The 13709-nt window shown below is 41.1% G+C and overlaps 1 protein-coding gene across 2 annotated transcripts in view; it reads right to left on the bottom strand.

Annotated features, from left to right (window-relative positions):
- mdga2a (MAM domain containing glycosylphosphatidylinositol anchor 2a) overlaps nucleotides 1-13709 on the bottom strand; it is a 178290-nt gene that overhangs the window by 89939 nt on the left and 74642 nt on the right. For both annotated transcript variants that reach the window (XM_076978570.1, XM_076978571.1), the window contains exons 4-6: nucleotides 7756-7952; nucleotides 6318-6450; nucleotides 4815-5084 (exon numbers count right to left, since the gene is read on the bottom strand). In XM_076978570.1, coding sequence (XP_076834685.1) covers nucleotides 4815-5084; nucleotides 6318-6450; nucleotides 7756-7952 — 600 coding nt within the window. The remainder of the gene's footprint in view (nucleotides 1-4814; nucleotides 5085-6317; nucleotides 6451-7755; nucleotides 7953-13709) is intronic.

Consider the following 13709-nt stretch of genomic DNA (forward strand, 5'->3'; position numbering starts at 1 on the left):
CATAAAACTTGAGAGGTTTTATGATGTAAAAATATCGTCCCCTTTGCACACATCTGTCATTATCAAGAGGCCTTGCACACAAGCAACTTCCTAGTGACACACTGTAATCTCTGCTGACAATATATGGAGTCAGGTTGCTGCACATGGACCATCTGAAAATGGTTTTAATCTCTGTGCTGCAGTAAAATTTCTCAACATTTCAGCACCTAATTTAGAAGCCTATACTTGTGCCTCAACTTTTAATGAGCTATAATTTAAACAACAGTAACTGAGTGTCCACTTGCTACTTTTCTGTAAAATGTATAATATATAATTCACTGAAATCCTAGGATTTAATCTTATTTAATCTTAAAACCTGTGCACATTCAATGTGTATTATCAAATTACATCTACAGAACACTAATACACTGAAGAGGATGTTTTTCGGTAGATTGACAGTAGATTTGAATTCATGTTTGGTTTTAAACATTTTTTTTTAGATTTTTTTTTGTAGCATTTGCATTATATTTACCTCTATGGGTAAACTACTGTATGTTGTTCCAACATACTGCTGTAATCCCCTTTATCACATAATAAGCATCACAACAGTGTAATTGCATCCTCTTCAATGTTGCTATGAAGCAAACTTTGTTTACATTACAGGACAACTGAACATCTCAGTGGCATTCATAAAATGTCTCTTATTAGGAAAAATAGATTTTCTTTTCAAAAGCAAACATGCACCTACAGCCCATTTCACATGATGGCTAAAAATGCTTTCTGTGATCTGATGACAAAGGTTTTCTAGTATCAATTAGGGACCAATGCAGACAACACCAGCAATACTGGAAAGCCATTTCTGCTGAGACAAGAAGATAACATAGCTGGCTATCATAAAGTTCTTGTCCATGGAACAAATTTCTGCTTAAACAAGAAAAAAAGTTGGCTGGATGATGAGGGGAGATGTTGTGTATGGGAGGACGAGGGCAGCGGACACATCTCAGCTCGCCTGTTCTGATTGCCTGGTGGAAAAGCACCCCAAACGGGAGATGATATCTCCTCTGTAAATAAATAAAAAGGTGAGTTTCCATGGCAGCGTGCAGGCTCAGCAATCCCTGCCTCTGCCTTCATTGCCCTCTTCAACTTATAAATAAGTGAGAGAGCATGCGAGTCAGGGTTATCTCCCTGCAGTCAGAGCAGCAGCCACTTCTGCATGGGCCGCGTTGTGCTGAGGAGGCTGTGTGCTGACAGGACTCAAGCTGGAGTGATGCCTCACATGGTGAACGCTCCTCCTGCTTTATTGATGGTGGGTCGTGTGGGGAAAGCCTTAGCCAGGGGGCCACCGCTCCCACCTCTGGCGCCAGTAGAGGCACACGCATCGGTTCTTGCTACCCTACCCCCCCCCCCCCCACCCCTTTGCAGCCCAACCTCTACAGACCATCCTCACCTGAGGCTGACCAAAGGGGCATTGAGTGGACAGGGTTTGAAAAACAAGTTTTCATGAATGATATCAGAGTGGCTTACCGTAAAGCACACAACATTCTCCAGATCAATTCTCTTTGGTGTTTTTTAACGATTAACACTGCAGTCCCACCTCAGTGGACTAAAAGGCAGAACATAAAATGTACATTGTTCTGTGTATTTACTGGCTATGATTTGTATCCCACCCTTTTTAAAAACGTGCTGTTGATGCAGTACTAGAACACTAGGCTACCAGGTACTGAGTGTCCTAAGTTCTTTAACCTTTTCAATGGCAAATTATGCAAGACACCCACAGTTAACACTGTGATCACTACATACCGACATGTTCCCACACAACCCTCTTATATATGGTAAAAGGTCTCTCTCTCTCCTTTGTCAGGCAGAAGTGTACATAAATTAGTTATGTCCTGTTAGGTTGCCTGATCTGCCCACCCATGTTTATTTCTTCCTCTGTCTCACAAGGAGAGAACATTTTGAAGTGACCAGCATAATTGCTTTAGCTGACCTATGTTCAGGTGTCCAGCAGGGTACAAGGAGATGGCCGGAGTTCACAGTCCTTTCATGCTGATATCATTTTTGTCCCCAAGCTCTTGCTTATTTTGCCCAGCAAATGAGATTTCACCATCTGTGCAGTAGAAAAGCTGTGTGGTATATAACTTTCCACCAATGGCCTGAATAGTTCTCGATCTCACAAGTTGCAGTTAGTGTGTCGCTGTTACTGTCTGTGTAATGGTGTGATTGTTATGACCTATGACGAAAAACCTGTCAAAATGTGAAAGACTCAGAAATTCAGGGCTTGGCAAAAACAACTGTAGAGATGGTGCAACCCACAAAATATCACAAATCTAACGACCATGTGGATTAACCTGCCAAATGGAGGAGACTGATGGAATAAAATCCTAGCAAGTTCTATTATAGCTCAAACCCAATTGAGATTACAGGAACAGAAAGCATTTATGAATCCACAAATGTGGCTGTAAACATCAATAATTGCCCTACAGTGTTAAAAGGCCTTTGGCAGTCATGGCCTGGTGGTAGGGAACTGGTCTTGTGACTGGAGGGTCGTGGGTTCGATTCCCAGACCTGAGGCCATGACTGAGGTGCCCTTGAGCAAGGCACCTAACCCCAACTGCTCCCCGGGCGCCGGGCTGCCCACCGCTCTGGAAACGTGTGATCCACAGCCCCCTAGTAATCACTAGTGTGTGTGTGTGTGTGTGTGTGTGTGTGTGTGTGTGTGTGTGTTCTAACTGCACAGATGGGTTAAAAGCGGAGGACAAATTTCGATTGCGTTGTAAAAATCACAATTGACAAAATACGGCACATTTACATTTACATTTTACAACTGTTCTCTAGAAATGGAGGTAAGAGACATTGCATTATGCACATCTAATGGACACAGTGTTTTTAGAGACCCTGTCTCCCTTCAATTACAAGGTAAGGGAATTAAAATCTGAGGACCTAAAAAGTAATTACTACAAAATACTACAAAGGTACAATGAAAAACAGCGAAACAAAAATCAAGAACAAATCAAAACTACAATTTCCATCAACTTCAGGAATTTACAAGAAGATTGGAAATGCTGAAAGAAGGAAGTAAACATATTATCCTTTTGTTACTATAAGCGGAAGCTTGACTGAAGCAAGTACAAATTTTCTGTATTGTAAAATTGAGGTTTGTCCATGAGCATAAGAAAAACTGCACAGCATTGAAGGAAAACATATTTGCATTCTGTCTTCTTTGATATTTCTCTCAGATATTATGTTACTGAAGGAAGGATTTTTTTTCATAAGTTTCACCTTTCTTTTATTTACCAAGGTTCTCAGATTCTGCAACTCGGTTAAGTGTATACAATGTTAAATTAGGGAGGAAGTGAATGAGCTATGTGATGTTCTTCTTTTCATAACAAAAATGTCAGGTAGAGTTTGCCATGAAAATGAACATGCCCAAAGAATCTTGCCAAGAGCATAAAATTCAGATGTGATGTGCGGAATCATGAAAAGATCATGAAATATTAAACATACTTTTTTATTGTTGTATAAGGCTTAACGAGTGTGTGACGCCTTCAGTATGAATCAAACAGATAATTATTTTACTGACATTCTGAGCACTTACCTCTTACTCCCTCTGAAAAAAAAAAATTTATATAGAAGAAAAGCTAATCAGAAAGCTAATCAAAATAAATCTTAAACTCCCAGAGAGGCTGGTTGGCACAGGTATGATGCTCTGTTGACTGGCTTGCTTTGTGTCAGGAGTACTTCAGATTGTTTGGGAGTGACACCATTTTTCTATCTCCATCTCTCTGTGAGACAGCTCTCCACAGAGCCTCTGCTTCTCCTCGCCCCCTCATCCTCCTCCTTGGCAAACTATTTGACTCTGTCTCTTGATCCAGCCCATGCAAATGCAACCTGGACTCCATTTTCCACTACTTCTCAGCAGAGCATGCAGCCAGAAAAGGCCATGCATTCAAACCTTAGCCTCCAGATGTGCAAGCAGCCCTCTGCTGAAATAAGGCCTGTTCTCAATATTACTATGATTAGTAATAACATAATAATATTATTATTATACTATTAATAATGTAATTATTACTGAAAGATTTTGCTATTTTTCCCAAAGGTATGTCTTGATTACATACTGAGATCCATATGAACTGTGTACCATTTTAAAATATTTAGTATGTAAGGTTCACCTTTCTTTAGATTTTTATGTTAATCATGGATTTTTACACAAGGACACAATTACATATTGCCATCCTCATACAAAAAACATTTACATCAAGGAAATTGTAAGCATTAAAATTACTTGTTGCTCTGTATGCAGATTTTTATACTGATTACTACTAAATAACCATACTGACTTTTTTCACTACAAAACTGAAATCCATCAGTGGTTGAATAAAACTATACTGTACGCCAAATCAGCTATAATCTTTGAAAATCCACCAAACAAAAAGCTATTCGCTTATAAATCTATGTAAGGCTTCCAATCAATGGCAGATCTTATGAATGTGCACACAAGTACATAAATGTCTAATTCTGAATGAATAATTTCCCATAAAACAGCCACACACTGCATTTAAAAGCAGAAATGGAAACTGTCTACTTAACGTGATTAGTTGCATTTGGTTGCATGCAAAATGCATTCATCTTCTCCCTGGCTCCTGCCAATCAATTGTAATTCAGAGTACGCTGACAAATAGAGACACACTATCTGAAAAATGCCAGTAAAGGCATTCTCCACCTGGAAATTTGAGAATGATTCCTTTTCACGTCCCTGTGGATCCTTGAATCATCTATTCTATGTTGACCACTGGGAATATTTTAACATAGCCCGTGCCGAAGGCGGTGGAACAGACCTCTGACGATGATGTTGGTGGACTTCTTGGCAGGGTTGCCCACGTTGTTGCTGGCCACGCAGCTGTAGACACCAGCTTCCTCAGTGCTGATGGCAGGGATGGTCAGCGTGCCGCCATTCACAACACTCTTGTTAGGGAGTTCCTCTGTATTGCGGACCCATGTCAGGACTGGGGTGGGCTCCCCTCCTGTGGTGATGCAGACCAGGGTCACCGTCTGCCCTGGGTTGGCCACAATGGGGTCTTCCACAAGCAGCTTAATGGTGGGTGATGCTAATGGAATGAGGGGAAATTGTTACTAAAATTGGGCTTGAAGTGATAATCCAACCAAATAGTGCTAACATAGCAGTCTAGGAAAATCTGTTAGAGTGTGCACTGAGCTCATTACTGTTGAAATAAGCTTGGACTCGTGAAAGATCCAACATATCACTTAAACGGTACCTGAGGTTTTGTCATCAACTGGTTCAATGATTGGTAGAAAACCCACTTTCCAACCAGTCAATCAAGTGAGGTACCCTGTTTCCAACTCATCAGTGCTGGAACAGACCGTTGATACATCCCCTATATATTCCTCTTTCATTAGACCTCGACATCAATTGGAGTTGTTTTCCACATCATCCAACCCCCTAACTAAACTCTCCAAGCCTTGCGAAATCAAAACGCTCACGCTCCCATCATACATGTAGGAACAGCCATACGGGGCAGACCTTTGAGTTTCACTGTACTTACAATACAATAAGTGATATGTCTAAGTGTTTGGAATGTGGCACATACAATCGAGTCTTTCCCTAAATGCTTCTGCCATATGAGTTCTTGCATGCTGCGAGGTAAGTGCCTTGAAGTTGGCAAAGCAATCAGTCAAGCAACTCGATCCTGCCTCTGTCATCATCATAAAGCCCTACATGTGGCCAGAGTGCTGCTGAGAGAGAGAATAGAGAAATAGGCACAGTGAGAGAGGAAGAAAGAAACCGAGAAAGAGAGAAGCAAAGAGTGGGAGGCAGACAGACAAAGAAATAAAGAAAGATAGAGAGAGAGAGAGAGAGAGAGAGGAAGACAGCTGAAGGGGAGAGACAGCCTGCTCCGATCGGACTCTAATGGATCCCGTAAAGGTCAGGTCGTTGCCATGAGAGAAAGTGAAGCCCAACGGGACTGATAAGGAGTTTGGGAAGCCACAGGGGAATTTACTTAAGAATATGGTTCTTCTGGGGACTGAATTAACTGCCCAAAGGAACCATGTCCAGCCATCAACAAGCAGGGGAAGAGAAACGTCCTGGCATGCCATCAAGTTTAATACACTTACTAAGCTCTCCAACACCTGCTGTGCTCAGTCTATTTGTTATTGGAAAATGTCTAAAATGTCAGGTGTGTTCACAGCATGTCACCCATTAGTTTTGACAATCAGCTTGATTCTCGCAGCAAACGAGTACCAAGAGACAGAGATAGGACTGATAACCTAGATTAGTGGATGTCTTGAGATCTTTGTTTTGTTGTTTGTTAGGGGCATACCTGTTTTGTTGGTGAGCTGGAAGAGTACACTTTTGTCGGGGATGCCACAGACACTACGGACTGAGGCAGTGCAGGTGTAGTTAGCGTAGTCCTGAGGTCGAAGATTTTTTAGCTTGAGGATCTTTGTCTCCCCCTGCAGCACAGACAGAAAGATGTATGTGTAATCCTTGAGAAAATTAATTTGATTCAACGTTACAGGTTCATGCATAATGGAGTAGTACTTTCTGACGGCCCTGAGCGGAGTGTGGCCTCCATACTGATGTGAAAAAAGAGCTGTTAATGGTCCAAATCCACGTCAAGTGTGGCCCTCAATAATGCCAGTATAAGACTGAAGCCTGAATTAATCACGTTCTTAGATCTACATTGATCTACTTCTAAATACTGCTTGACACATTCAGAAAAAAAACATATGTTTGAGATACCTTAAAAAACAACCTAGAGTTCATCCATACTTATCCAGACTGACCTCAATCATTCTTAAACAGTGCCATGGAAACATAAGCTGAGTTATTTGCATTTTAGTCATTGCATTTAAGTTGTTCATCCTTGTTCTGACTGGCCACTGGCCCTTTGTGGAGGAGTTATGTGTCAAAGCCTGGCTAGTCCTCATTTTACACCATTAACTCATCATCCTGCACTACATCCAAATGGCTCCCTTTGGCTGTGCTTCAGCCGAGGGCTCATTCTGTGATGCCTGAAAGGACATCTCCCTTCCTCACCAAGTATTCTATGTTTAACTGAATTACTGTAATAGTATGTCACTTTGGATTGAAATCTTAGTACCAATGCAATGAATTTGCAAATGGTTCAGCTGCTCATGGAAGGTAGCACTGCGTGGTCTATTTTGAATAAATTGCTTTGTTGACTTCAGTGACATCAGCTATGCACTTTACATGTTTAAATTTCTATAGGTGAGACTGGGTCTGGTATGACACATTGTTGAGCAAAAGGATATAGAGCGGCATTTATACATATATCCTTAGGGAACATTAAAAAGCTGCTTTCAATGACTAATTACTGACACAAAATACATTAGTGGTTTTGAATTGCCATTTAGTTGTTCAGTCTCTGTGTTGTATCTGGTGTGGTTGGGCCACATTTTGAAATCAGCCTTTGTGAAGCTGTCACAGCTGATGTGTTCCTCACTGGACAAGAGAAAACTCCCACTGTCAAAGTGCTCTACACTCTCGATAGTGATGACTCTGAAGTGGAGGCAAAAGGAGTCGCACAGAGATTCCCCTTCAGGTAGGTGCAATTTGTAGCACGATATCTCACGAGAGAAAAGGAGCGGAGAGCGTAAGAGAGGTTGTATACACATTAGTGCATATTTGCTTAATAGACATGCTTAGTATCATGCATTTAGTTTGATGCTCTGGTCAAGGGAGACATCAACATAGTGAAAAAGAACAGGCATATGCCTAAGATATTTAACGCTCACCTGTGTGAAGAAAGGCTCATAGATCTCCACGCCCTTGTCAGAACCTTGGGACAGAAACTCTCGTCCACGTCTCCAACTGTACCGAACTGGTGGGTTGGAATTGGCAGCACACCGTAGGAAAACCGTCCTCTCATAATAGAACTGCTCCTTAGCCTCTCCTACACTCTGGTGCACTGTCACCACAGGGTCATCCAGATCTGATGGGAAAATGATGTACCTCAGTTAGTAGAGAAATGACTTCTATCCATTGAAAACTGAAGATTTAACACAGACTGATAATAATATATGACACCAGGTCAATGGGCATACAGCATAAACAGAAGAAATTCTAAATGAAAGTGGGCTGTTGTATTGAATTTTATTTAGCACTTTTCTACTGACATGTCAGTAAAATCTAAAATAAATTAATGATTTTTCTGCAACAAATAAAATGGATTGTGTTGCTGGTCTAGAACCAAGGAACCCATGACAAAGGTGGGTCTTCATCAGCCCTTGTAAAGTTGATTGGCCGTCATTTTCAAAAGTTTTTTTGCTATTTGTGTATTTCGTTTCATCTGCTGATATTTTAGCTGCCATTAAATGCCATAAAACTCACTGATTAAAAAGTGTACACATACAAATAAAGAAGCACTTGTAATCTTGCATAGACAAATACATAGAAAGAGTTCATTCCCTATTGTCTGCTGTGCTCTTAAAACAAGAACTAAAATGTGCAAACTAAAGTTGCATTCTATTCCACAGGGTCCTACATACTAATCCTGTGATGTGGGTCAAGGGAACTGAAGTGGGTTTCCCTGCAACATCACCACACAGAAGACATTATCTATATAACGCTGGCTTTACATTTTGCATGTAAATCAAAATGAGCAAAAGTGGTTGGTGAACTTTTGCGTCAACTTTGTGCACTTTTATACACTACTTCCTAAACAGTGTATAGTTCATTTTAGATTAATTTATTCACTCCCTAGGGATTGGAAGTCTTTGCGTTGTCCACCTTTCAGGGAAGAACTAGAATAAAGGGACTGCACATAAAAAATGGTCAGCTATAACCTCATGAGCCAAAGGACAGTGACACATATTTGTGTGTTGATGCTAAAAAAAAAGCCTCACTCTTGTAAATGAATATATACATTTTTTTAAATGTTACCTGTTACTATAGTTTAATGATCGTATTGCAGTGCCACCCATGATTATGGTTGTGATGGTCTGTTCCATTACATAATGATGTCACTGTGTGAATGCGGATAAGTGGAACAAGCAAACAAGTGATAGACGGTGTGGACTGAATGTGCTTCAAAGTGAATTACTGAGCATTGATAGGGACAAACTGTTTTTTAAGAACAACATTCCTCTTAAAATTCCACTTATGCAGCTTCCACAAAGATACTGACATTCATTGATGTTCGCTTATTTAGCATTTGTTCAGAATCAAAAGCACACTTACAGACATTTGGGAGTGCTCACATTTGTGTCAAAATTAACATTTGTTCACTGCAGATGTAGTGGCTCACTCTCCTTTCTTCTTCATTTTTTAGCTCTCTTAGTTAATATGTCTAGTTAATCTTTCTATTAGTTCATTTAACTTGTAATGAACGTAAAGCATTGGCTCTATAGAAATCTGACTGATCCAAGTTCATTTTGGGCATACAGGTTTCCCATTCAACACAATTTTTATCCCATTGTAGATCCTAACCATACCTCAGCCCACTGGAATTGCTGTCCAGCAAAGAGACATAAGTGGCAGAAGAAAAGGAAACAGAAGTGGGGAATCAGGCTGCGCTCTTGTTGTATCGGGACTCAACACTCTGATTTGTCAGTTTTCTCTTGTTTTACTCTTAACATGCACAGATAAAAAAGGGTAAAAACTGGGACCTTGGGTTTTTAATTTCGTTCCACCTCATGTACCACACGTGATGTGAATGACAATAAAGTCTCATTGAACCTTGAACCTTGACAACAGCAGCCTCACAACCCATGTATATTTCTTACACTCTGCTTCTATTCTGTCTACTCTTTGTTCTAAACATAGCCCCTATATGCAGCAGGGACACCTACAATCCACGTAAGATACAACATTCCTCCACCTTTAAGATGAGCAGAATACCTGCTTAAACTAAATAAACTTGTCACGGTGAGGCGGCCCCCTACCGGTCGCCTCCGTCCACAGCGGCTGTGTTGTTGTTGTTTTGTGACGTCGTGTACGCCCCTCAGGTGGGCGGAGCCCGTGATCCGTTCCCACCTGATGGTCGTTTGTCTGTCTATATATGTCTTGTCTTTGTACCAGTTGACCGCTGGTCATTATATCCTTAATTTGGATCTATTGCACGGGTTTTAGGCTTGCACACTTTATATTAAACCATCCTTTTTCCCTGAGACTTGGCGTGATCGCTTCCTTTTTGTTGCTCACACCTGCCCGTCACAAAACTTATAACAATTTACTTACATCTTTAATATCAATCATACAGACTACACTACCATGAATATCTGCATACTCTAATTATACATTATGGAAGTTTAGATACCAACTACACTTAGAAAAAAATCAACATTCCTTTAGTGTCTTAACTAATAAAACTTCCTTAAGTTATCTAACAAAGTCCTTCAGTCTCTCAGGAGGGCGATGCTCCCTGGCTGATCGTTGCACCAACACAGCAGAACCACTTGCATGATCCATCATCTTACAAACAGGTCCAGGGTTTGCCTGTTCCTTGACTGCATCTTCGTGAGTTTCCGCAGATTCTGTCATTGACGCTTGGCTGTGACCTGATTCAACCATACTTGAAGACCTGATGGTTTCTAGGTTCAGTTGATCTACATGTCTCTTCCAGATCTTTCCATTTCTCAAGATAAGAAAATACCATAGCTGGAAGCCATCTCAGCCCATATCCATAGTTGGCTTTGTTTTTGCTTTATTTGCTTGCTATGCACTCTTGCTCTAATGTCAGGTGTCAGTAAATTGAAGGTAAATGTCAATCTCCTGAACATTATCAACCCTGCATGCCAGATGCTTGTAGTCACGTGAGGTGTTATCCTGTAACTAAACAAAAACCTAAACAATTTTGTTTTGATGGTGTCTCCTTGCATTTTCAAGGTTCAGTGCTCGTGAAATATGATCCGTTATCTGAGATTAATTGAGGTAGACCAAAAACACTAAAGCTTTGGTGCAATTCTCAATTGTAACTTGTGTAGTAAATGCATTCAGGGGACATTTGGTCATTTTGAATGAGCATCTACAATGACTAGGAACATCTTTCTCATGAATGATCCTGCATTGTCAACACAAATTCTACACAAAGGGGATTCGGGCCATTCCCATGGGTGCAGTGGTGCTGTAGGTGATGCTTTTTGGTGATTTTGGCATTGTTCGCAGGACTGAACATATTCCACATCCTTGTCCATGATTGGCCATCATACAAAGGATCTAGCACCCCTTCATATGGGACATACCTATGTGTGCTTGGTGTAAGTATTTCAACAACACTCTTTGTCCTTGTGGCAAATCTACTCGTGATCCCCATAGAACACATCAATTATCGATGCTGAATTCCCTTCTCTGATAATACGGTGTGTGGTGACACTCCACTACCGTAGGCCACCCACTTAACACATACTGCTGTACCTGTGCCAAAACTGGATCCGAAACTGTCCAGCGCTTAATCTGCTCGGTTTCCACAGGGACTTCATCCACAAGATCCATCATCTGGACTTGCTCTGTCTGGCATTCATCTTCCATGCGATCTGACATTGGTAATCTGCTCAGCCTGTCTGCATTGGAATGCAGTTTACCAGTCTGTAAACAATCAGATACTCACACGCACTGAAAAAGCCTGACCATCTATAGCAGAGCCCATCTGTGGTGTGGACTTCTTCCTAAATAAAGAGACTAGCGGTTTATGGTCCGTGTACATGGTAAACATTCAAATATTTAGGTACTTGTGAAACTTCATAATTCTTAACTTTTTTGACTTTTTAGAGAGTGTAGTGGAGCTAGAAGTGTGGACAGGTTTGGCAAGGTTTTCCCATAACAGTTTAAAAGTTCTAGGTAAGCTTTCAACTCGGATACTACTGTTGGAGTAGGGGCTTCTACAATGGCTCTTACATTACTTCTCAGAGGTTGCAATCTGTTTGCATCCACCTTGTTACCTAAATACTGCACATCCATGTGCAGGAATGAACATTTGTCATCTTGCAGCCGTAGGCAAGCATTAGGTCCTCTTCATTTGTTCCCATCGCTAGTATATCATCTAGATATATAGCTTAGGGATGTCCCGATCCAGCTTTTTGAAGTTCTGATCTGATACCGATATTTATTTGCACTTCCGTTCCGATACCGATATCGGCCGATACCAATACCTGCCGATCCGATACCGATACGCATTTGTTGCGAATATCAGCGGCCGAATATCCAAATATCGGATCGGGACAAGCCTAATATAGCTACTCGTGGAATCCCTTGCAGTTATCTCTTCTATGACTCGTTGGAATATGTCTAACACTGACTTGACCCCAAAAGATAAACAATTGTAAATAAACAGTCCATGATGAGTGTTTACTGTTAAGTATTGCTTAGAAGCATCACCCATGAGAATCTGCTGGTAAACATGATATTTTATATCTAATTTGGTGAACTGTTTTCCTTCAGACAGTCATGCAAACAAGTCTTCTACATGGGGTATGGGGTAGTGATTGAGAGTAGCAACTTGATTTACCGTTAATATGTTTTTGACGCCGCCCCCCCCACTTATTTTAACAGATGCTGCTCTTGCTGAGACTGTTCCGTCTAAAGCTAGGTTTATACTTGACGCTTTAGTAATTCGCCAACCACTGGCGATCGATCGATTGCGAAATAGTACTTAATTTGTGTTCAACAACTTACACTCCCCATTCCCCTCCCGCTCAACAACTTACACTCGACACCCCCCCGAACAACAGGTCAGTTTCAGACAGTAAAACTGATGTTTGTGCTCCCAAATGTTTGTGCTTCCAAAACACTGACAAGTATCACTCTTTGCCTATCTTCATTTTCTATTTTGTTTGCTTCAAAAACTGCTCCAAAATCTCACAATATTCTTGGCTCTTTGAATCAAATGCTGATAATGAACCTGTTGTCGTCATTCTGATCCATTTTTTTGAGCCCCAATATGCTGCAGGGAGCCCCAATATGCTGCACCTACTGTCCACCTGAGGTACTACAGCTATGTGCTAAGCTAAAAGCGCATCTCTACAGACCATTACATCTGAACCTGTTCCTCACCACCTCCAGATTTCTCACTTACAATATGGATGAGATCAGAATAACAATAACTCACTGTGTCATGATCATCATAGTGACTTGGATACATTATTCCAAATGCTTCTATTGAGCTAGCAGGTGTATAAAGCACAGCATACTAAGAGCTCTGAGAAAAGCAGAGGAAGAGGAGTGTGTGTCTATCTAAACAACAAAATGTGCACAGCCATGGTTAAGAACAGACCTGCTGTCCAGACCTGTAGTTCTGAACAGACTACTCTTAATCATGGGAGTCTATATTCCTCCACAAGCTAATACTAAACTAGCATTGGAAAACCTACGTGATGGAATTAACAACTTGCTGGCTGTGCACCTGGATGGCATGATCAGCATAGCAGGGGACTCACGCACACACACACACACACACGCACACACACACACACACACACACACACACACACACACACACACACACACACACACACACACACACACACACACACACACACACACACACACACACACACACTAATTGGTTATGCCCACATTTGACCTGAACAGGGTATACAAACATCCCAGGAGCATTTATATCTTCTACTTTCTGCACATCAAAGACAATCATTCTAGATTTCCCTATCCCTGAGCCCATCCTATAGATCACAGATCAGCAGAACAAAACCATCCATCAGTACAGGAAAAGAGTGTTCCGAGGATTCCACATAAA

This window comes from Brachyhypopomus gauderio, chromosome 17, assembly GCF_052324685.1.
Source record: "Brachyhypopomus gauderio isolate BG-103 chromosome 17, BGAUD_0.2, whole genome shotgun sequence".
In the NCBI taxonomy this organism is placed as follows: domain Eukaryota; kingdom Metazoa; phylum Chordata; class Actinopteri; order Gymnotiformes; family Hypopomidae; genus Brachyhypopomus; species Brachyhypopomus gauderio.